General features: G+C 36.7%; 1 protein-coding gene across 9 annotated transcripts in view; it reads left to right on the forward strand.

Moving 5' to 3' along the window:
* The window catches only part of BTBD10 (BTB domain containing 10), a 105638-nt gene that overhangs the window by 52769 nt on the left and 33463 nt on the right, over positions 1-19406 (forward strand). For all 9 annotated transcript variants that reach the window (XM_072619391.1, XM_072619386.1, XM_072619393.1 and 6 more), the window contains 4 exons: positions 2215-2411; positions 4204-4489; positions 7893-7995; positions 17093-17213. In XM_072619391.1, the coding sequence (XP_072475492.1) occupies positions 2258-2411; positions 4204-4489; positions 7893-7995; positions 17093-17213 (664 nt within the window). In that variant the 5' untranslated portion in view covers positions 2215-2257. The remainder of the gene's footprint in view (positions 1-2214; positions 2412-4203; positions 4490-7892; positions 7996-17092; positions 17214-19406) is intronic.

The raw sequence follows: 19406 nt of genomic DNA on the forward strand, positions 1-19406 counted from the left end.
CCTTAACCAGGGGCCAGACAGGCAGTCTGCCTAGTATTTAAGGGCTAACTATATGCTGAGCATTAGGGATATAAAGAATGACGGAAGATAGTCCCTGCTCTCAAGGAGTTCACAGTTTAATGGGGGAGACACCATACATACATACATACATGCATATATACATGCAACTATTGTATATAAACAAGTTATATACAGGATACATTAGAAATAATCAACAGAGGGAAGGCATTGGAATTAAGAGGGGATTGGGAAAAGCTTCCTGTAGAAGGTGAGACTTTAGTTTGGATTTAGATGGAAGCCAAGAGGCAGAGGAGGAGGAAGAACATTTCAGGCATGGAGGACAGCCAGCGAAAGTACCTGAAGATAGAATATCTTGTTGAAAGAATTGCAGGGAGACCACTGTCACTGCATTGCAGAATATTTGTTGGGAGAAAGTAAGATATAAGAAGATTGGAACTTTGTGGAGGCAGAAGGGAGAAACCAGGTTAAAGAAGGCTTTGAATGCCAAACAGAGGATTATATTTGATCCTGGAAGTTATATGGAACTGGAGAGTGATATGGTCAGACTTGCACTTTAGGAATATCAATGTGACTGCTGAATGTGCAGGGTGCATTGGAGTGGGGAGAGGCATCAACCCGAAGGCTATTTTGGTAGTCCAGGAGTGATGTAGTGAGGGCTTACCACCTGGGTGATGTCAGTGTCAGAGGAGAGAGGGGGCCATGGCAGATTCAAGAGATGTTACAAAGTTGTATTAACAGCCCTTGACAATATGTTTTGTATGAGGAAAGAGAGTGAAAAGTCAAGGATTATTTCTAAGGTGGGAACCTGGGTGACTGAGAAAATGGTGTAATATAGGGAGTTTAGGGAGAAGTTAGAGTGAGATAGGGAGGGAATAATGAGTTGAGTTTTGGACAAATTGAGTTTGATATCTCTGGTATCCATTTTTAAGTATCCAGTAGGCAGTTTGAAGATAAGACAGGAGGTGAGCAGAGAGATTTTAGGGTTGGATGTCAATAAGTGTTTATTAAGTACTGATTATGTGCCAGACATTATGTTTTTTCCTGGGGGCGCAAACACAAGAGCAAAGAATCCCTGCTTTCAAGGAACTTAAATTGAAATGGATGAAACAGTGTGAATACATGCATGTATGTATAGACTATACAATATGAGTACAAGATAGTTTTTGGGGGAGGTTTTCTAGCAGCTGGTGGGACTTGGAAAGAAGATCTGAAGAAAGTGGTTTTTAAACTGATCTTGAAGGAAATCAGAGACACAGAGATAAGGATATGGTATAGAAAACTGAGGAGACCTTTATGACTGGGTTGCTGAGTATAAGGAGGAGAGAGGATTGAAGTTTAAGAAAACTGCAAAGTTACTTACTCATCTTTTCCCCAAATACATAGTAAATTTTCCTGCCTTCAAGCCTTTATTTACTCTGCTTTTAATTTTGGAATGCTCCACTCTTCCATCAATTTTTCAGATACTACCTGTTCTCCAAGGCCCAGAAGAAATGTCCATATCTTCCCTCAAACATTTCCTGATTCACCCCACTATTTCCTCATAAGCTAGAAGAGGTCTTTACTTTGAGCTGCCAACTGAACTTTGTTAACTTTCCTACATTTACTGTTTTGTAATATGTAGTTATTTGTGTAAATAACTACTAGATTTGATCTCCATGAGAGCAAGCATTATGTCTTAGGTTTCTTTGTAGATCTTTGAACGTCTAGCACTGTATACTTTGACATCTTAAATTCTTAGACATTTATAGAATGAATGAACTACACCAAGCAGACATTTCAGTTGAGCAGTGCTGAGAGACACTATTCATTTGTTTCCAGCAGTCACTTTTCACTTGATCAGAGTTTAGCCTTAAGTCAGTTTACAGGCCTAGTAGATTAGGGATCAGCCATAGCCAGATTTTTATTGACACACATGTTGATTTTAATCTTGTTTTAATTCTGATTCACTTACTGACTAGATGTTTTAACTTTAAGTGTGTTTTCTCCTTGGACCTCCTAGTCTAGATGAGTATTCTCCAAGGTTCTCTAGTTTTTTAAACTGTGAACTTCAGTTTGTGAACTTCAAAGCTACTCTTCCCAGCTTTGAATAGATTTGGTTTGTAAGTCTGTAAACTTTTATGTTTGTTTAAATTTTTTTCTTTAAAGACTTAAATAAATTTGACCTTTTAATAATGGAATAATGTTCTTGTTTAGTACCCCATCTCGTGTTGCTAAAGGAGGAGCGGACCACACCAAAATGAGCTTACATGGTGCTAGTGGTGGACATGAGAGATCCAGAGATAGACGAAGGTCAAGTGACAGATCCCGTGACTCATCCCATGAAAGAGCAGAGTCACAACTCACTCCATGTATTAGAAATGTTACTTCTCCCACTCGACAGCATCACATTGGTATGTCAGAAAAATATTCTCTGATTCTTAGAAATATAGACACTTTTGATTTAGCTTTTCCAGCTATGGTAATGTGATTGAATTCTTGCCTTAAAATGCGTTATGCCTACCACTTGAGGGTGAAGTAAAACCCATTTGTTTCTTCATTGTATCCTATTATGTCGATTCTTGTTTAGCTAGATGATTGTTGTTTCTAGGAGAAGACAGCTGTAAAATGAACCCAATGGTGAGCTCAGTATAACTAGATAATTCTCACAATCTGGAATTCTAGCTACTAGGGATAATGGAATTAAAAAAAAAAACCTTTTAGTCTAACTCTTAACTTCATAGATATGAAAATATTTTGAAGTAGATTTTATGCTCAGATGTAAATCAATAATATGCTTTTCAGCAATGTCTGGAAGAGGTGAAGGAGCTTATAGTTAAAGCATTCAGAATTTTTTCTAATCAAGAATTACTACTTTGGATTTGGAGCAGTCATAATACATGAGTAAAAAAATAAAGCTAATATGTGATGATCAGTTTCCAAAACTAGTAAAAATCCTGCCTTCCTTAGCCATATTTATAAATGTTTCTTATTACCTATGGTCTACTCCATTGTTGGGAATAGAAAATGTTAACTTCCCAGACAAATGTAAAATAATTTTAAAGCATAGGTGGGTTATCTTTAATCTCAGTGATTTGTATGTACATTTTTTGGGCGGGGAGGAGGTGGTTAGGTGCTTGTGAGGAAGAGGACTGGAGAGGAAAGGGAAAGGTGTGTGTCTATGTTTGTCTGACAGGCATTAGCTTAATAGTTCCCACTTAATGGACTGCAGTTTGTAAAAATCATATATGGCACCAAAGAGTAAAACACAGGTAACAATAGTAATTAGTGCTTTAGATAATCAGCTTTAAAAAGACAGGACAATTGTTAGTAATTTGTGTATACTGTTTTCTTAAATATAAATTATGGAGAGAGAGAATAGGGTGAGGACATATAGCTGGGGAACTTGGTGTCAAAATGATGTGGACTTCTCAAGCTGTTGTAATATTTCCAGCATGATGAAATCTGATGATCAAAACTATTTTCTCGTATTAGAAAATTCTTTTGGGACCTATCAAACAAACTATAAAACTATAAACTATGTAATCAGTGAAAGATACATCATAAAGATATGTAATTATTAATCAGTGATGTACTTATTAAATGCTTGGCTGTTGGAGAAATTTAGCTAATGCTTATGAAACTGATAAGCTATTGCTAAATTTGTAGGTCACCGTGCTTTTAAATTTCTTATTTAAAAATCATGACTTTTTTTTTAAATATAGAAATCATCTAAACTGCATCTTCAGATTTAATGCTGGTTTTTTTTGTTTATTTTGTTTTTTTACCTCTTCAGACTTTAAGCAGAAATTGGCAGCACTGCTTTTCATGAAAAAATCAAAATTGTCCAGGTCAGGTTAGCGGCACTAAATTAATGTAGTTCCTTTCTACTATTAATCTGGTTTAACTAGTACTCTCAGTCTTTGTGGACCACATATCTTAAACCACAGCCTGTTCAGTTTGTTTTGACATTTTATCCTGGAAAAATAACAAGTTGATATATTTTTTCATTGTCTTATCAGAAAAGGTGAGCTAAAATTAATAGAGGCTGATTAGCAATGAAAAAAATTGTGGCCTGAAAAAAATCAGTGTGTCCCTCTGAGATTCACAGTCAAATTATTAGACACCAAGATTTCTGTGTTTAAAAAATCCTGAAATTACAAAGATACACGTTTAAATTTGTATTTGTATTTTTTTCTATTGCAGAACGAGAAAAAGATCATAGTTCTTCCCGCCCAAGTAGTCCTCGTCCTCAGAAAGCATCCCCCAATGGTTCCAGCAGCAGCGTTGGGAACAACAGCAGAAACAGCAGCCAGTCCAGCTCAGATGGCGGCTGTAAGACTTCTGGGGAAATGATATTTGTGTATGAGAATGCAAAGGAGGGAGCGCGGAGCATGAGAACCTCAGAACGAGTAACACTGATTGTGGATAATACCAGATTTGTTGTAGATCCATCTATTTTCACTGCACAGCCAAATACAATGTTGGGCAGGTTGGTATTAGTAATAATAGCTTTACTATAAAATAAATTGGTGTTTGAAGCTACGGTGACACTGAGTTAATGAAGGATATATGTTTCATTGTTCTATTTTGTTGCTAGAAACTTTGTTGCCTGAGACTGGTAACACTACAAAATCTTGTCCTATCTGAAAAGTCTTTCAGGTTTCTTCCTCACTGTCCTCTTCCCTTTGGTCTTATCTCTTCACTTGGACCATGGGAGGCCCACAAACTAAAGCAGCAACCAGCTGTATACCCCAGCAATATACCATTGCTAAATAGAGCAGAACTTCCAATCCCTTTTTAATCTGTGCCCTAGGTAACTCTTTAAGGAGCTTTTGTCCCACAGGATTTATTAATTGGGATATTCTTGTATCTGAGAATAGTAGCTGTGGCTTTGAAAAGATTACCAAAATTTACCCTTTTTCCCAGAATTAATAATTAAGTGTTCTATGATCTTAGAATTGTAAGGGTCTTTAGAAACCTTTAGCAGTAATCTCTTGTCATCCAGCACCTATTTGAAACACTTAAAGTGACAGGTGTCCTCTTCTTTTGGATGTAGCCCATTCCTTTTTTTGACATCTTAAATTCCTTAGAAAATTCTTTGAGCCCAAGTAAATGTTCCTCACTATAACTTTATTTTGGGGGCAGCTACATGACACAGTGGATAGAGCACTGGAGTCAGGAAAACCAGAATTCAGATCAGTCTGATACACTTACTAGCTGTGTGAACCTAGGCAAGTCACTTAACTCTGTTTGCATCAGTTTCCTCATCTGTCAAATGAGCTGGTGAAGGAAATGGCAAACCACTCCAGTATCTTTGCCAGGAAAACCCCAAATGGGGTCACAAAGAGTCTAACAAGACTGAAATGATTGAACACATAACTTTATTTAACTTTTACCCATTAATCTCCTCAACCCATTTAACAATGACAGAATTTTAAAACATGTAAGATTTATTAACTCTTTCATTTGGATGGCAGATTTTAGGGTTTTTTTCCTCCCTTCTATTTTATAATGCAGTAGAAAATTCCCTTGGTTTCTCTAACACAGGAATTCTTAACCTAGGATGCGTGAATCCCTAAGGGGTTTGTGGATAGAATTTAAGGACATCTGTGATCTTGGATGTGAAAATGAGAAAAAAAAAATCACATTTTATTTTCACTGAGTTCTAATGGAAATTTAGCATTTCTTTCAATTACTTAAAAATATTATTCCGGGGCAGGGGGGAGTTTTATAAATTTTGCCAGACTGCCAGATAGGTTCACAACAAGGAAGACGAAAAAGATTTAAGAACTCATACCCAACATGTTTTAATATCAGTACAAGCCTACTAGATGAAACCTTCCCTCTCCCATACCACTTTTCTCTTATTAATTTTGAAAAAGCTGACATAAAGCTTAATAGTGAGCTTTCTATACTGTGAGCATGTGATAAATGCCAAGAGAAAAGGGGCATGTGCAAATTCTGAAATATTTGAAAATGTTGACATACAAGTGTTGTGATACTTCCATGGCTCCATGATCTCCCAGAGCCTTGGCTTAAGGGGATTCCATTCCAACTTAGACCCAAACAAATGCCCTGTATATAATACATATCAGACAGATAGTCATCCAGTGATTACTTGAAGAGTACCCAGGGCACTCTAAAGGGTAAAAGTAATAAAATTATGTTGGGGCAGGGGGAGCGGGGTGGGGGGCATACATGAGAAGTATATACTTATTTTCTAAGAAATGCATGCAAATGACTATAGTGAAAATATACTCAATAGGAAAGTATATGTAGAATCTATACAGAATTGTATGCAGTCGTGGGGAGGGAGGGGGGTAGTGGGGAGTAGGTGGGGAGGGATAAAATCGCAATTGTATGGCAGTGATTGTTAAACATTACAAAATTAAAAAAAAAATGGAAAAAAAAAAGAAATGCATGCAAAAAGGTGTTTTAAGGAAATAAGACTTATTAGTGCTATACACACTTATCTAAACTTTAGACAGTATAAAAAGCTAATATCAGAAATTATGTTTAAAATTGTAATTCCTCATTTTAATTCAAAGGTGCCTGTGAGATTTTGTTAAAATCTCCAAACTGAGCCCTTTTGGTCCAGTTCATCCTGAAAGATGATAGCCTGTTAAAAAAAATGAAGACACTGTTTCATTTAAAAGAACTACAGTATATCATTGTGAATGGAAATTAATATTCATGGGAACAGTAAAAGCACTTGGTTGGCTTTTGGAAACTTTTGAATAAAAAGGCTTTGTTCTGTATGGGTTTCACTGTTACAGTAAAAGTAGAAACTTCATGAATTGGGAAGTTGTTGGATTCTTGCCCATCTTTACTTTTCATTTAGAATTATAACTTTTTACGGTAAAGAGCAGACTTTTAAATTTGGTATGAGGACTATGCACTTTAAATTTCCAGACACAATTTTTTTATAAATTAACTTCCACAAAGCATTTGTGCATCCAGTATCTTTGTTTACACTATATACTTGCAAGGTACTTAGATATAAAGGTGAACAATTTAAAATTTAGTGTCTTTATTGTTAGTAACTATACTAACAAATACACTAACGTGTATTTTGCAAAAATTTAACCCTTCCATATTTTACATTTTGTGGGGGGTTTTTTGTAATAGAATCTAATACTACAATATTTAGGATGTTGATTTATCTTTCTCCTTTTCCTAGTCCTTTTTTTTACCTGCCTAGTCCTTTGTTCTTCATTTCTATATAAAGGGCAGTAATTGATGGCATAATTTTTACATATACTTAAAAGATTATGAAAAATAAAATTTTATCTCCTATCCATTCACTGAGCTCTCTAGCCTATTATATACAGTCTTTTGCTGTTTATTCTCTTTTTAACATAAGACTAGCAATTTTAAAGGAAGATTATGGGAATGTTATTTTTTTTAAGTTGGCTCCCTTAGCTAACACCACTCTTTTTCCCCTTTTCCCCATTTCTATAAAATTTAATGAATGAATTATAGCTTTCATTGTGGGAGGGAACTCCCAAATTGATGAGATCACAGTTTTAGGTTAAAAAAATTTTTTTAAAGGTGGAGCCAACAGTTCGCCTGTGACAATTAGAAGGAAATTCTTGACTACGTGTATTGCACAGTTTAGAATTTTTATTACTATTTTCTAGATAAAGAGATTATTATATTTCATTTTTCTGCTACTGCTCTTTACTAATTTTCTCCCATTAGAATGGAACTACAGTAAACAACTCTTAAGAGGTCTTTCACTTCTGTTAGAATGTATTTCTACAGAAATTTCTGTAGCTCATGTGATGATATTTAGTATCTGTATTTCACAATAAAGAGAAATCATTTTAATTTTAAATTTTTTATCCCATTTGGAGGAAACTTTGATTTGTCTTTATTATTTTATGTGATAGGATGTTTGGATCTGGAAGAGAACACAACTTCACACGTCCTAATGAGAAAGGAGAGTATGAAGTAGCAGAGGGAATTGGTTCTACTGTCTTTCGAGCTATTTTGGTGAGTGTTAAGTATTTTCAGGTATATGAACTAAGTTGTGAGACATAGAACCATAGGTACAGTTAGATGTCGCATTCTATTTGGGTACCGTTTTGATGCCATTTTTAATGTTTGATACCTTTTAGCAAGAAAAGAACATATTTTTGAAACGTACAAGGTGACCTTTTGGGGGGGAGGGATTTAGATAGGGAGCAAATTCTACTGTGTATGCAGTAACTTTTTGTCACCTACAACTTCACTCAACTAATCATATTTAGGAGTGATGTGCCCATTGCCAAATTTCCTCAAATAAAAATTTTGTTAATTTTTTGAACAAATTTTATTCACTGACTTTTCTTTTTTTAAATTTATTTATTTTTAGTTTTCAACATTCATCTCCACAAGATTTCAAGTTCCAAATTCTCTCCTCATCTATCCCCTCCCCCCATCCCAACATACCTTACATTCTGACTACCCCTTCCCTCAATCCATCCTCCCCTCCATCACAACCCTCCCATCTCCATCCCCTACACTTTCCTATAGGGCAGGATGGATTTCTGTACCTCATTACCTGTACTTCTTATTTCCCAGTTGCATGCAAAAACAGTTTTTAACATTTGTTCTCAAAACTTTGAGTTCCAACTTCTCTCCCTTCCTCCCCACCTGTCTCCACTTAGAAGGCAAGCAATTCAATGTAAGTTATACATGTGTAGTTATGCAAAAGACTTCCATAAAAGTCATGTTGTGAAAGACCAACTATATTTCCCCCCATGCTATCCTGTCCCCCCATTTATCCTATTCTCTCTTTTGACCTTGTCCCTCTCCAAAAGTGTTTACTTCTAATTATCCCCTCCTCCTATTTGCCCTCCCTTCTGTCATTCCCCTACACCCCACTTATCCCCTTCTCCCCTACTTTCCTGCAGTGTGAGATAGATTTTCATACCAAATTGAGTGTGCATATTATTCCTTCCTTAAGCCAAATATGATGAGAGTAAGCTTCACTTTTTCCCTCTCACCTCCACCTTTTTCTCCTCCATCGAAAAAGCTTTTTCTTCCCTCTTTTATGAGAGATAATTTGCCCCATTCCATTTCTCCCTTTCTCCTCCCAATATATTCCTCTCTTACCCCTTAATTTTATTTTTTTAAGATATCATCCCTTCCTATTCAACTCACTTCTTTTCAACACACCTCTGTGTGTGTGTGTGTGTGTGTGTGTATGTGTGTATGATCCCTCCAACTACCCAAATACTGAGAAAAGTTTCAAGAGTTACAAATATTATCTTTCCATGTAGGAATGTAAACAATTCAACTTTATTAAGTCCCTTATGATTTCTCTTTCCTGTTTACCTTTTCATGCTTCTTTTGAGTCTTTGTGTTTGAAAGTCAGATTTTCTATTCACCTCTGGTCTTTTCATCAAGAATGCTTGAAAGTCACTGAATGACCATTTTTTTCCCCTGAGGTATTATACTCATTTGCCCTCAAATACATTTTTATATAAAGATAAATAGATGATCTCCTATCCTTTATGTATGACTTTCTTTGAGACAAGAAGATAGAAGGTTATGGAGGAATTAAAGTATTTTAAGAGTTGAAAGGGACTGTAGGGATCACCTTACTGCAAGTCTTATTTTACAGATGAGAAAACAGCAGCCTAGAGGAGTGAAATGAGGTCAGATACAAGGGAATTGGTAGAGACTCAGACCCAACTCTCTGACTGTTTACATTCAGCTTCCAGAGTTCATTTGCCAACATGCATATTTTTCTTAGAAAGAATTAAATTAGTTTAGCTGATTTCCCTACTTGTAGTTTCAGCTCAATGATGAAGAAGGTTCAGCTTTGTATATTGTTGGTAAAATTTAAAAATTTTTCCTTTTACCAGATGAGGTATTACCCCACAATACTGGTGAGAGCATAGTGGTTCTGGCAGGCTAACAGCTTTGGTGAGAGGATGGGAAAGAGCACTGGGAGACAGGGAGAAAAGGGATGGAATGCACTAGGTCTGTCACTTCTTGCACTATAATCCTAGGCAAAAGTTAGTTTAGCTCACTAAAGTGAGCCTCTGTTTCCTCTTCTGTAAATGGGAGTAATTGTGCTGTTACTATCCATCTCACAGAGCTGTTAGAACCAAACAAGATAATATATCTTAAGTGCTTTGTAACTGTAAATCACTAAATAAGTGTGAACTGCTATTATTTTTATTATTAACATTATGTGCAGCCACAGAGGCCATAGACTTTTAAAAGCTTAGGTGGTCAGTCCTCTGCCCCTCCCCCCTTTTATTCTGAGCTGCCCGAGGGGAAAAAGAAAGAATATTCAGGCACATAAGACTGATGAGAGTATAGGAAATTCATGGAGAACATCATAACATAATCCATCCTTATTCTCATCCTTGATTATTTCTATCTTACACTTAATTTTAAAAAGACTCTTACTTGAACATTTTGTTTTGCATATTCTTGGACTGGGGTACAACTTAGAAATTTCATTTGAAAATAACCCCATCTTCTTTGATATTCTTTGGACTATGTTACATTTGCTGCATAGGCATCTCCACTGACTTTCATTAACTCTTAGACCCTGACACTCATCTAACCTGGTTTTCTTTAGTGTTTGAAAAGGGAATAAAAATACAACAATTTGGGTTGGTTCCATATGAAAATTAGCAATATGGATTTTTTTTTTTAAAGTTCACATACAAAGAATCCTGGACCAGGAACCAGAAGATAATGTTTTTACTTGCAACTCTGCTGTCCTTTTACATTCTCCATAGCAGTTGTTGGCTGAGTTCCAAAGTTCCCAGATTTGTACCTAACCTTTATGCTTGAGCAGATAATTAGCCTCTTATTTCACCAAGAAGACTGAGATCTTTGGATTGGAATTCTCTTTGCCTCTTTATTCCTTAGAATCATCACTTATTCTCTCTTGCTTTGTTTTATCAGATGAAGAGGTACCTTTGCCCCTTAGGCTAACTGCCTTATGCCCTTGACTTCATCATCTCCTTATTCCCTCATAATCTTTAATTTCTCAGCTCCTGCTGACCCCTTCTGTCTGTCTAAAATATATATTTAGGTTCTCCCGTCCAAAAAACCCCTTAAATTTTTCCTGATTTTTTTTACTCTAGTTACCTGTTATCTCACCTCTATCCTCTCCTTCATGTATTCATTATTAGAAAAATATGCCACATACCTTTACTTCTTTGCCACCTTATGCATTTCTCAACCTCTTGTAATTGGATTCATCCTCCACCATTCCATTAAAACTGCTTCCTTAAATGTTACCAGTGATCTACTAATTACTAAATTAATGGTCTTTTTATTCCCCAGTCCTCATTTGTCCTTAACCTCTCTGTAGCATCTTACACTATTGACTGTCTCATTCTTCTGCATATTTTTCCTTGACTTCTGTGGGAATATACTCTCCTTATTTTCTCACCTTGTTTATTTCTTCTCTTTCTCCTTCACAGGCCTTTTATCTTTTTCAGGACCATTTAAATAGGGTGATCCTCTTTCTCTCATGTTTGAAACACTGACTTTTTCTGCCTTCTTCACCTTTCATCTCCAGTTATTTATTTGGTCTTTTTTTTTTCTTTCATCTCAGCATCACTCAAGTTTTTCACCTCCTCTCTATCCTTGTTTCCTCCATCCTAGTATAAACCCTCATAACCACCTGCTTGGATTTTTGCAGCAGTTTCCTAACAGACCTTCCCACATATATTCTCATCATTCTCTAGTCTTATATCTGTAGCAAAATAATCTGCCTTAGGCATAGATCCAACTATATCCCTCTTCTGCTCAAAAATCTTTTGTAGTGGCATTCAAGGCCCTCCACAGCCTGGTGCAAGCCTACCTTTTTTTTAAACTTGAGTTTTCTAAAACTAAATTTTTATCTTTTTTTCTTCAAGTATCTTTCCCCTCTTTCCTCCTACCCCTTTTTCCATCCCTTTTTCAGAGAGCTATTCCATATAACAAATGACATTTTTTTTGAAAGAAAATGAGGAAGAGGAAGAAAACAGAAATCAGCAAAACCAATCAATATGTTGAGAAAGTGGTGGCAGATAGAGTGCTGGACCTGAAGTCAAGAAGACTTGTCTTCCTGAGTTCAAATCTGGCCTCAGACACTAGTTATGTGACCCTATTCCCTCATCTGTAAAATGAGCTGGAGAAGAAAATGGCAAAACACTCCAGTATCTTTGTCAAGAAAACCCCAGATGGGGTCAGGAAAAGTCAGATGTGACTGAAGCAGCTGAACAGTATGAATATGTATGCAGTGTTTCATGTTGTTGAAGCTCACAAAGAAGTGGGTTTGGGCGTGTCTTGTATCTCCTTTGGGGTCATGCTCATTCTCTGTAATTCTGCGGCGTTCTCTTTTTATTCTTTGTGGTGATCTTTCTGTTTATGTTGTTGTGTTAGGTTTTATGTACCTTTACTTGTGTCTACTGATTTCACTCTGTATGAAGTCATATAGGTCAGTCTGTATTTCTCTATTAAAGATAATCATCACTTGTTAAAACACAATAATACTCATTTAATTCATATTCCTACAATTTATTTAGCCATTCCTGAATCAGTGAACATCTACCTTGTTTCCAGTTGGCCAGACTTATCTGGCTTACTATTTGACTAAACATACTCCATGTTGAAACCAAATTGAGGCTACTGTATCACTTGTGCAGGTCCTATATTTCCTGCTTCTTTCCCCTGGTGTCTTTATTTTCTATGCTTTAGGTACTTTCACTCTCCTTCCACCCCACTCCCCATTGTCTTTCTGCTACTGAATTCCTACTCATCATTTAGAGCACAGCTCAGTTTCCATCTCTTTCATGAAGTGTCTTGCCTGATCCTCCCTCTGCTGGACCTCACAGCACTTTTTTTAAGTTAAATTTTATCTTTTCTACCTCTATTCCTTCCCCAAATACTCTCCTCCCCAAACCTTGCAACAGTTAGTCAAGCAAACAAATTCCCATATTGTCCATCTCTGGAAATGTGACTTATTCTGCATATTATTAATCTGTCATCTCTCTGTCAAGAGGTAGCATTTTTCATCATTGATCCTTTGAAATTATGGTTGCTTATTGCATTGACCAAACTTCTTGTCTTTGGAAATTTGCTTTTACGGTATTGATATTATAGTGTAAATTGTTCTGGTTCTGCTTATTTCACTCTGCATCAGTTCTTAATGCAAATCTTCCCAGGTTTCTCCAAAATTGTCTCTTTTCTTATTGCATAATAGCATTTCATTAAATTCACATACCATAATTTGTTTAGCCATTTCCCCATTGATAGGCACCCATTACTTTCCAAGTCTATGCTACTACAAAAATGAGTTGCTATAAATATTTTTTGTACATCAAGTAAAACTTTACCTTTCTCTTTGATTTCATTGGGGTATATATATACCTAGTAATGGTAAAACTGGATCAAAGAACACTCACCTTAGTAACTCATGGGGTAGAAGTCCTAATTGCTTTTCAGAATGGCTTTACCAATTTAGAGCTTTACCAGAAGTACACTAATGTTCCTTTTTTCCTCCATAGCTTCTCCAACATTTGTCATTTTTTTTGGTCAGCCTTGCCAATTTGGTGGGTATGAGATGGGTCTGAGGCTTAATTTTTTTTCTTTAATTATTAATAAATTGGAGCATTTTTTTAATGCTGGAAAAATTATGATCTATGGCTATGGATAGCTTGGATTTCTTTCCTTGAGAAGTACCTATTCAGATTTTTTGACCATTTATGAATTAAGGAGTGGATCTTATTCTATATCAATTTGAATCAGTTCTTTGTATATCTTGGAAATGAGATCTTTATCACAAACATGCTGCAGTGACTTTTTCCCACTAAATCTATTGTTTTCCTGACATGAATTGTTTTCCTGATCTTTCTTCTCTGATCCTCTCAGTTCCTTGTTTGGTCATGAACTCTTCCCTTCTCATAGATCTAAAAGGTAGTTATTTTTCCTTATTCTGATTTTTTACAATTTGACCTTTTTTGTTTAGGTTATATATCCATTTGGAGCTTATTTTGCTTAGAGTAGAGGTCCAGATTGCATTTCAGAGTCGCTTTACCAATTCAGAGCTTTACTGATTTCTGCCAGCTTGTTGACCAGTTTTCTCAGCATTTGAGTCTGTCTTCCAGTCGCTGGGGTCTTTGGATTTGTTGAACACTAGGCTTCGTTTGCCTAATGTTTTATACCTAATCTGTTTCACTAGTTAACATCTCTATTTTTTAACCAGTACTAAAGTCTTGTGGTGATTACTGATTTATAATACAGTTTGAGATCTGATACTGCTAGGGTCCCTTTCTGCCCCTTTTTTCATTATTTCCCTTGAGATTTTTAACCCTTTAGTTCCTTCAGATAAATTTTGTTATTATGTATTTTTTTTTTTTGGTAATTCCACAAAATAATCCTCTGGTACTTTGGTGTAGCACTGAATGATAATACCATCTTAATTAATTTGGGTGATATTGTTGTTTTTAATATATCATCTCTTCTGTGCCTACCCTTGAGCAGTTCATGTTTCTCGCATAGCAATATGCTGATACCTCTGTCATTCTCATTTTGTTTTATTTCCTAATTATACATTGGTGTATCATTTCCATACTTAATTCTTGCTCAAGGAAGGCTAGTACAGTGTGACCTCTTAAGGCTAAATCTTTTAACCTCTTCTTGGTTTTCGTCATCCTTTCCATATTACTTGGACTTAGAGAGAATGGTTCAAAGTTGAAATGGAAAATGCTTATTTAGCAGTCTCACAACTACTTCATGTTTTTAATGTTTATTTCATCCTTCTAGAAGAGTATAATAATAGTTATTGCTTGTTTAAGGCTTTTGTCAAGTTATACTTGTGAGTCAGGTTAAGTATTTCTTTGGAATGGAGGAAATATATGGCTGCCCTCTACCTGATTTGCATTGTATATTGAGCACCTTATTTGTCCCCCGGTTTGTGGAAGACTCTAGACAGCAACTGAAAACCTAAACTTTATGTAATTTTTACTAGTGCTCCAGGGTAAGGGTGTAAAGCAGAACCAAAGGTGAGAAAAAAATCTGATCCCTTTATGAGCCAGGCTCCCCAAGACTGACCCCAGTTCACATTTGTGCATCCAGAGCTGAGAATTATTCCCTTAATGAAGAGGGAAAGGAATCCTACAAGGTAAAATTAAAGAGATAATGCATTCAGGGTATGTGGGATTGGGGAGCTTGGGAATTAGGTATAAAAGGTCAACAAGCATTTACTGAGTACCTACTATGTGGAAGGAACTGTGCTATGTAAGCAATTGGAGTGAAAAGAAAAGGAGAAAGAGTCCCTGATCTTAAGGATCTCATATTCTAATGGGAGAGACAGTATGCAAAGAGCCATGTAAGTATATGATTTATGCAGGGTAAAAGGGAGTTAATCTCAGAAGGCACTAGCAGCATAGGAGACCAGGAAGAACTTCTTGTAGAAAGTAAGATTTGAGAACTATTTCATTAGACAGGCTAATTCAGGTTGAGGGTAACCAACAGATCTCAAACCTGTAGGTAAGTTAGGAGGTATCTACCCCAAGCATGTAAAGACTTCCCCCCAGTGGAATGAGTAGATAAGAATAATTTATTCCAATGGCCATGAAGGTAGCTTGAAGCAAGCACTGTGGAGTGCTTAGAGTTCTGACAGATATTGAAGATGCCAAGGTCATTCACTTCATCCCAGTCCATCACCAGTCATCCTGACTTCTGTCTTGCCACTGGAAGAGAAAGGAGGTTGATGATTGTGCAACTCTGACTCACTTATACACAAATGAGTCAAAACATCACCCTGTGGTACAAATGACAAGAAGGAAATAGTTGACCACTGTTTTCCTCTTGTATAAATTCTTCTAATTTGGATTCTATGACAGTCTTTCCTGATTCTCCTGTATGTATAGCTACTCTCTTATTCTTGAGTAATATATCATCTTCCACCTTCCTCCTTAGTGTTGGTAACATAAAGGGGCTCTGTCCACATCCTGCTCTCTCTTTTGGTGAGCTCCAATACAACTAGAGCCTTTATGTATGCAAATAACTCCTAGGTCTTTATTGCTAAAAATACATTACTACTTTAAGCTCCAGTCCCACATCTTCTTGTTGTCTACTAGACATAGCTACCTGAATCTCCCACTTTTAGCACAGACTTTATATTTCCAGAATTGACTCGTTGTCCTCTTTTCTCTACTTGCCCTTCTCATTTCCTTATTTCTCTTAGTAACACCATCATCTTTCCAGTCACCCAGGCCAATTTTGACTTTTCTTTCTCTATTCAGTTGTCCCAAGTGCTGATTGTTTTATGGTGTATAGTATACTGCTCACATATGTTCCTGCCTTTCTACTAGAACTGCCGCTATTCAAATTGAGGTCCTCATTTCTTCAGTTCACAAATGATTTTAACATTTACTATGATCCTTGTTTAAGGCATTATGCAAAAGACAAATTCAGCTCTTCTTCCTCAAGTTTTCTAAGAGCGTATAGTCTTGATCTCAGTGATCTATCCTGTTGGATTATATATTCCTTGGGGTCAAGGGCTCTTGTTTTGGTATCCTCAGAAATTATAGTGCCTTCCGTTTAATAGGCACTTAAGTGCTTGATTCTAATCAGTTTTGTGTTGTACGGAGATCTGAACATAATACTAGATATTTAATGAGCATTTGTTAAATTGAATTTTTTTTGATGGATTGTCAATAGTATGCTCCTTTCTGTCCTTTTACTCTCCTTTTGGGCAACCAGGTGGTGCAGTGGATAGAGCACCAATGCAGGAGTCAGGAGGACCTGAGTTCAAATCTCACCTCAGACACTTGACACTCACTAGCTGTGTGACCTTGGGCAAGTCACTTAACCCCAATTGCCTCATCCTGGGTCATCTCTAGTCATCCTGATGAATATATCTGGTCATTGGATTCAGATGGCTCTGGAGCAGACCTGCACAGCCCTCCCTCACTGAAAACAAAGTCAAGTGCAAATCATGTCATCATTTCTCTGATGGCATAGTCTTTTTTGGCAACGAAGGATGAACACACTCACCACACTCTCCTTTTCCTACTAACTAAGGGGTTCTGTGTTTTGGGCTACTAGATATTTTTCTAATTCTTTATTGGTATTTTTTTTTCAGGATTACTACAAGACAGGAATAATCCGTTGTCCTGATGGCATATCTATTCCTGAACTAAGAGAAGCGTGTGACTATCTTTGTATCTCTTTTGAATATAGTACAATAAAGTGTAGAGATCTCAGTAAGTACAACATCTTTGGGGGGAAAATCTATATACAAAGTGTGATGATTGTTTTTAAGGGGAGCTATAATATATTTGAAAGAAAATCATTACTTAACTCAGCAAAATATGTAAAGATTGCCATCTTTTTATACCCTAAGATCTTCAGGGTCTTTGTGTAATTTTTGTACTTTGAACTTTTAAAATGTAATATTCTTAATTGTAGGCTATGATACACATGATCTGGTAATTTTTAAAAGGTCTGTGTTGATATGCCCAGTCAGTGCTACTGGATGCCATGTCACAGTGCTGCTTGAAAGCTAATAGCATATGTATGTCTTAAGTTCCACCAAAATTGTTATTCTGCATTTCAGGAATCTGTAATTTTGTTGCTGTACATGCATATTTTGTCAGTATAAATTCTATGAGTAATGACTGTCACTGGACATATGTTTTCATTGCTATGACAGACTCCCAGACAAGGAAATTCCCTCTACCCCTCAAGTCAGCCACTTGTCTGCAGCTTATAGTTACAAAGAGAGTGGCTGAGACCACTGAGGAGGCTCACACAGTCAGCAGGTGTCACAAGTGGGACTGAAACCCAGTTGTTACTGGGTTTAAAACTAGCTCTATGTCCAGTGTTGCATTCCCTCTTGTGCAGGTGGGACTCATCACAATTTAGTCTTTCAAAATTACTGGGGTTGAAAATTTCATCACCTTTTATCCAACCAGATGAATTGGGTGAATATCTCTAGGATTCAACATAGTATGTACTAACTATTTAAATAACATTTTGCAGTATCTAACAATGCATTCTTTCATTCAAGGGTATGGTAAATATAATCATAATTAAGACCTTAGCTTTAGAAGTGGAGATGACCACCCCCTGCTCCCCCTTTTTTTTACAGATTAGTAAACCGAAAGCCAGAGATAGAAATTTTTGTTGAAAACAGTGAAGGAGGCTGTTAGTTTTACCAGCTGTAATAGGGAAATGAGCAAAATCAGTATAAATCAACGTTAATTTGACAAAAGTACATAACTGAAAGCCTAGTGTTAGTCATTAATCAGTTTTTTGAAAAAAATCATAAACGTATTCCTATTTAATAGACACCTCTTCAAAGGTGTGTCTCAATTCTGACTCAAGTCTTCATCACTGATGGTGGTTCTCAGCTTTGGTTTCAATGGTTTCAGAAAACAGAATGTACTTTGAAAGAATCCAGTGAACACAAACCTTTTCCAGAGTTGGTCTTGCACAGTCATAAGTTATAGGTGGTTGGACCCTGTTGGCCTGCTTGTCTGTTAGTTTAAATTAAGTTAAAAAAATGTTTTTGTTCTCCGGGGAGAAAGACAGCATCCAAACTCTGGTCAGCCATGCCCGATGACTGATAAACAGACTTCGCTGGTCTGTAGGTCAGACTGGATGCCTGAACAGAAAGGAATGCCTAAATACAAGAGAAATGAGTGTGTGTGTGTGTGTGTGTGTGTGTGTGTGTGTGTGTGTGTGTGTGCATGCGTGTGTGTGTGTGTGTCTACAGTGCCCATCAAAAGGTAATGTTATTTTAAAATATTGCATCTATAAAGACTAACTGACTTTCTGATAGCAAATGCTTTTGGAAAAGTGGTATAGTTTTTAAACCTCACAAGTATTCAGCTGATTGGAGTTCACTTTAAAATTTGATGACTATATTTAGAGCAGAGGGAACACTGAACTGTATCTAGTGTCTAGAGAATTTTGAGTTCTATTCCAGTCTGTCACTGACCAGAATAATGGTCTTGGACAAGACACTTGACGTTTGGGAGCTTATTCCTCATCCTTAAAACGATCAGCCAATAGACATGAAGTACCTGCTGTTGCTAGGCACTATGATAAATGCGGGGGATGAAAAAGAAGCAAAAGATAGATCCCACCCTCAAGGAGTTCACAGTCTAAAGTGGGAGACAACAAGCAAACAAATCTGTACAAACATCCTCTCTACAAGATAAATAGGAAATAATTAAGAGAGGGAAGACTCTAGAATTAAGAGGGGCTGGAAGATGCTTCCTGTAAAAAATGGGATTTTAGTTGGGACTTAAAGAAAGCCAGGGAGGTCAATAGGCAGTTTGGAGGAGGGAGACAGGGAGGACAACCAGAGAAAATGCCCAGGGCTGAGAGATAGGGTAGTGGAAGAGCCAGGAGACAAGTGTCAGTGAATGGGGAGTAAAGTTGTATCAAGG

The sequence above is a fragment of the Notamacropus eugenii genome, chromosome 6, assembly GCF_028372415.1.
Source record: "Notamacropus eugenii isolate mMacEug1 chromosome 6, mMacEug1.pri_v2, whole genome shotgun sequence".
Taxonomy (NCBI): Eukaryota; Metazoa; Chordata; class Mammalia; order Diprotodontia; family Macropodidae; genus Notamacropus; species Notamacropus eugenii.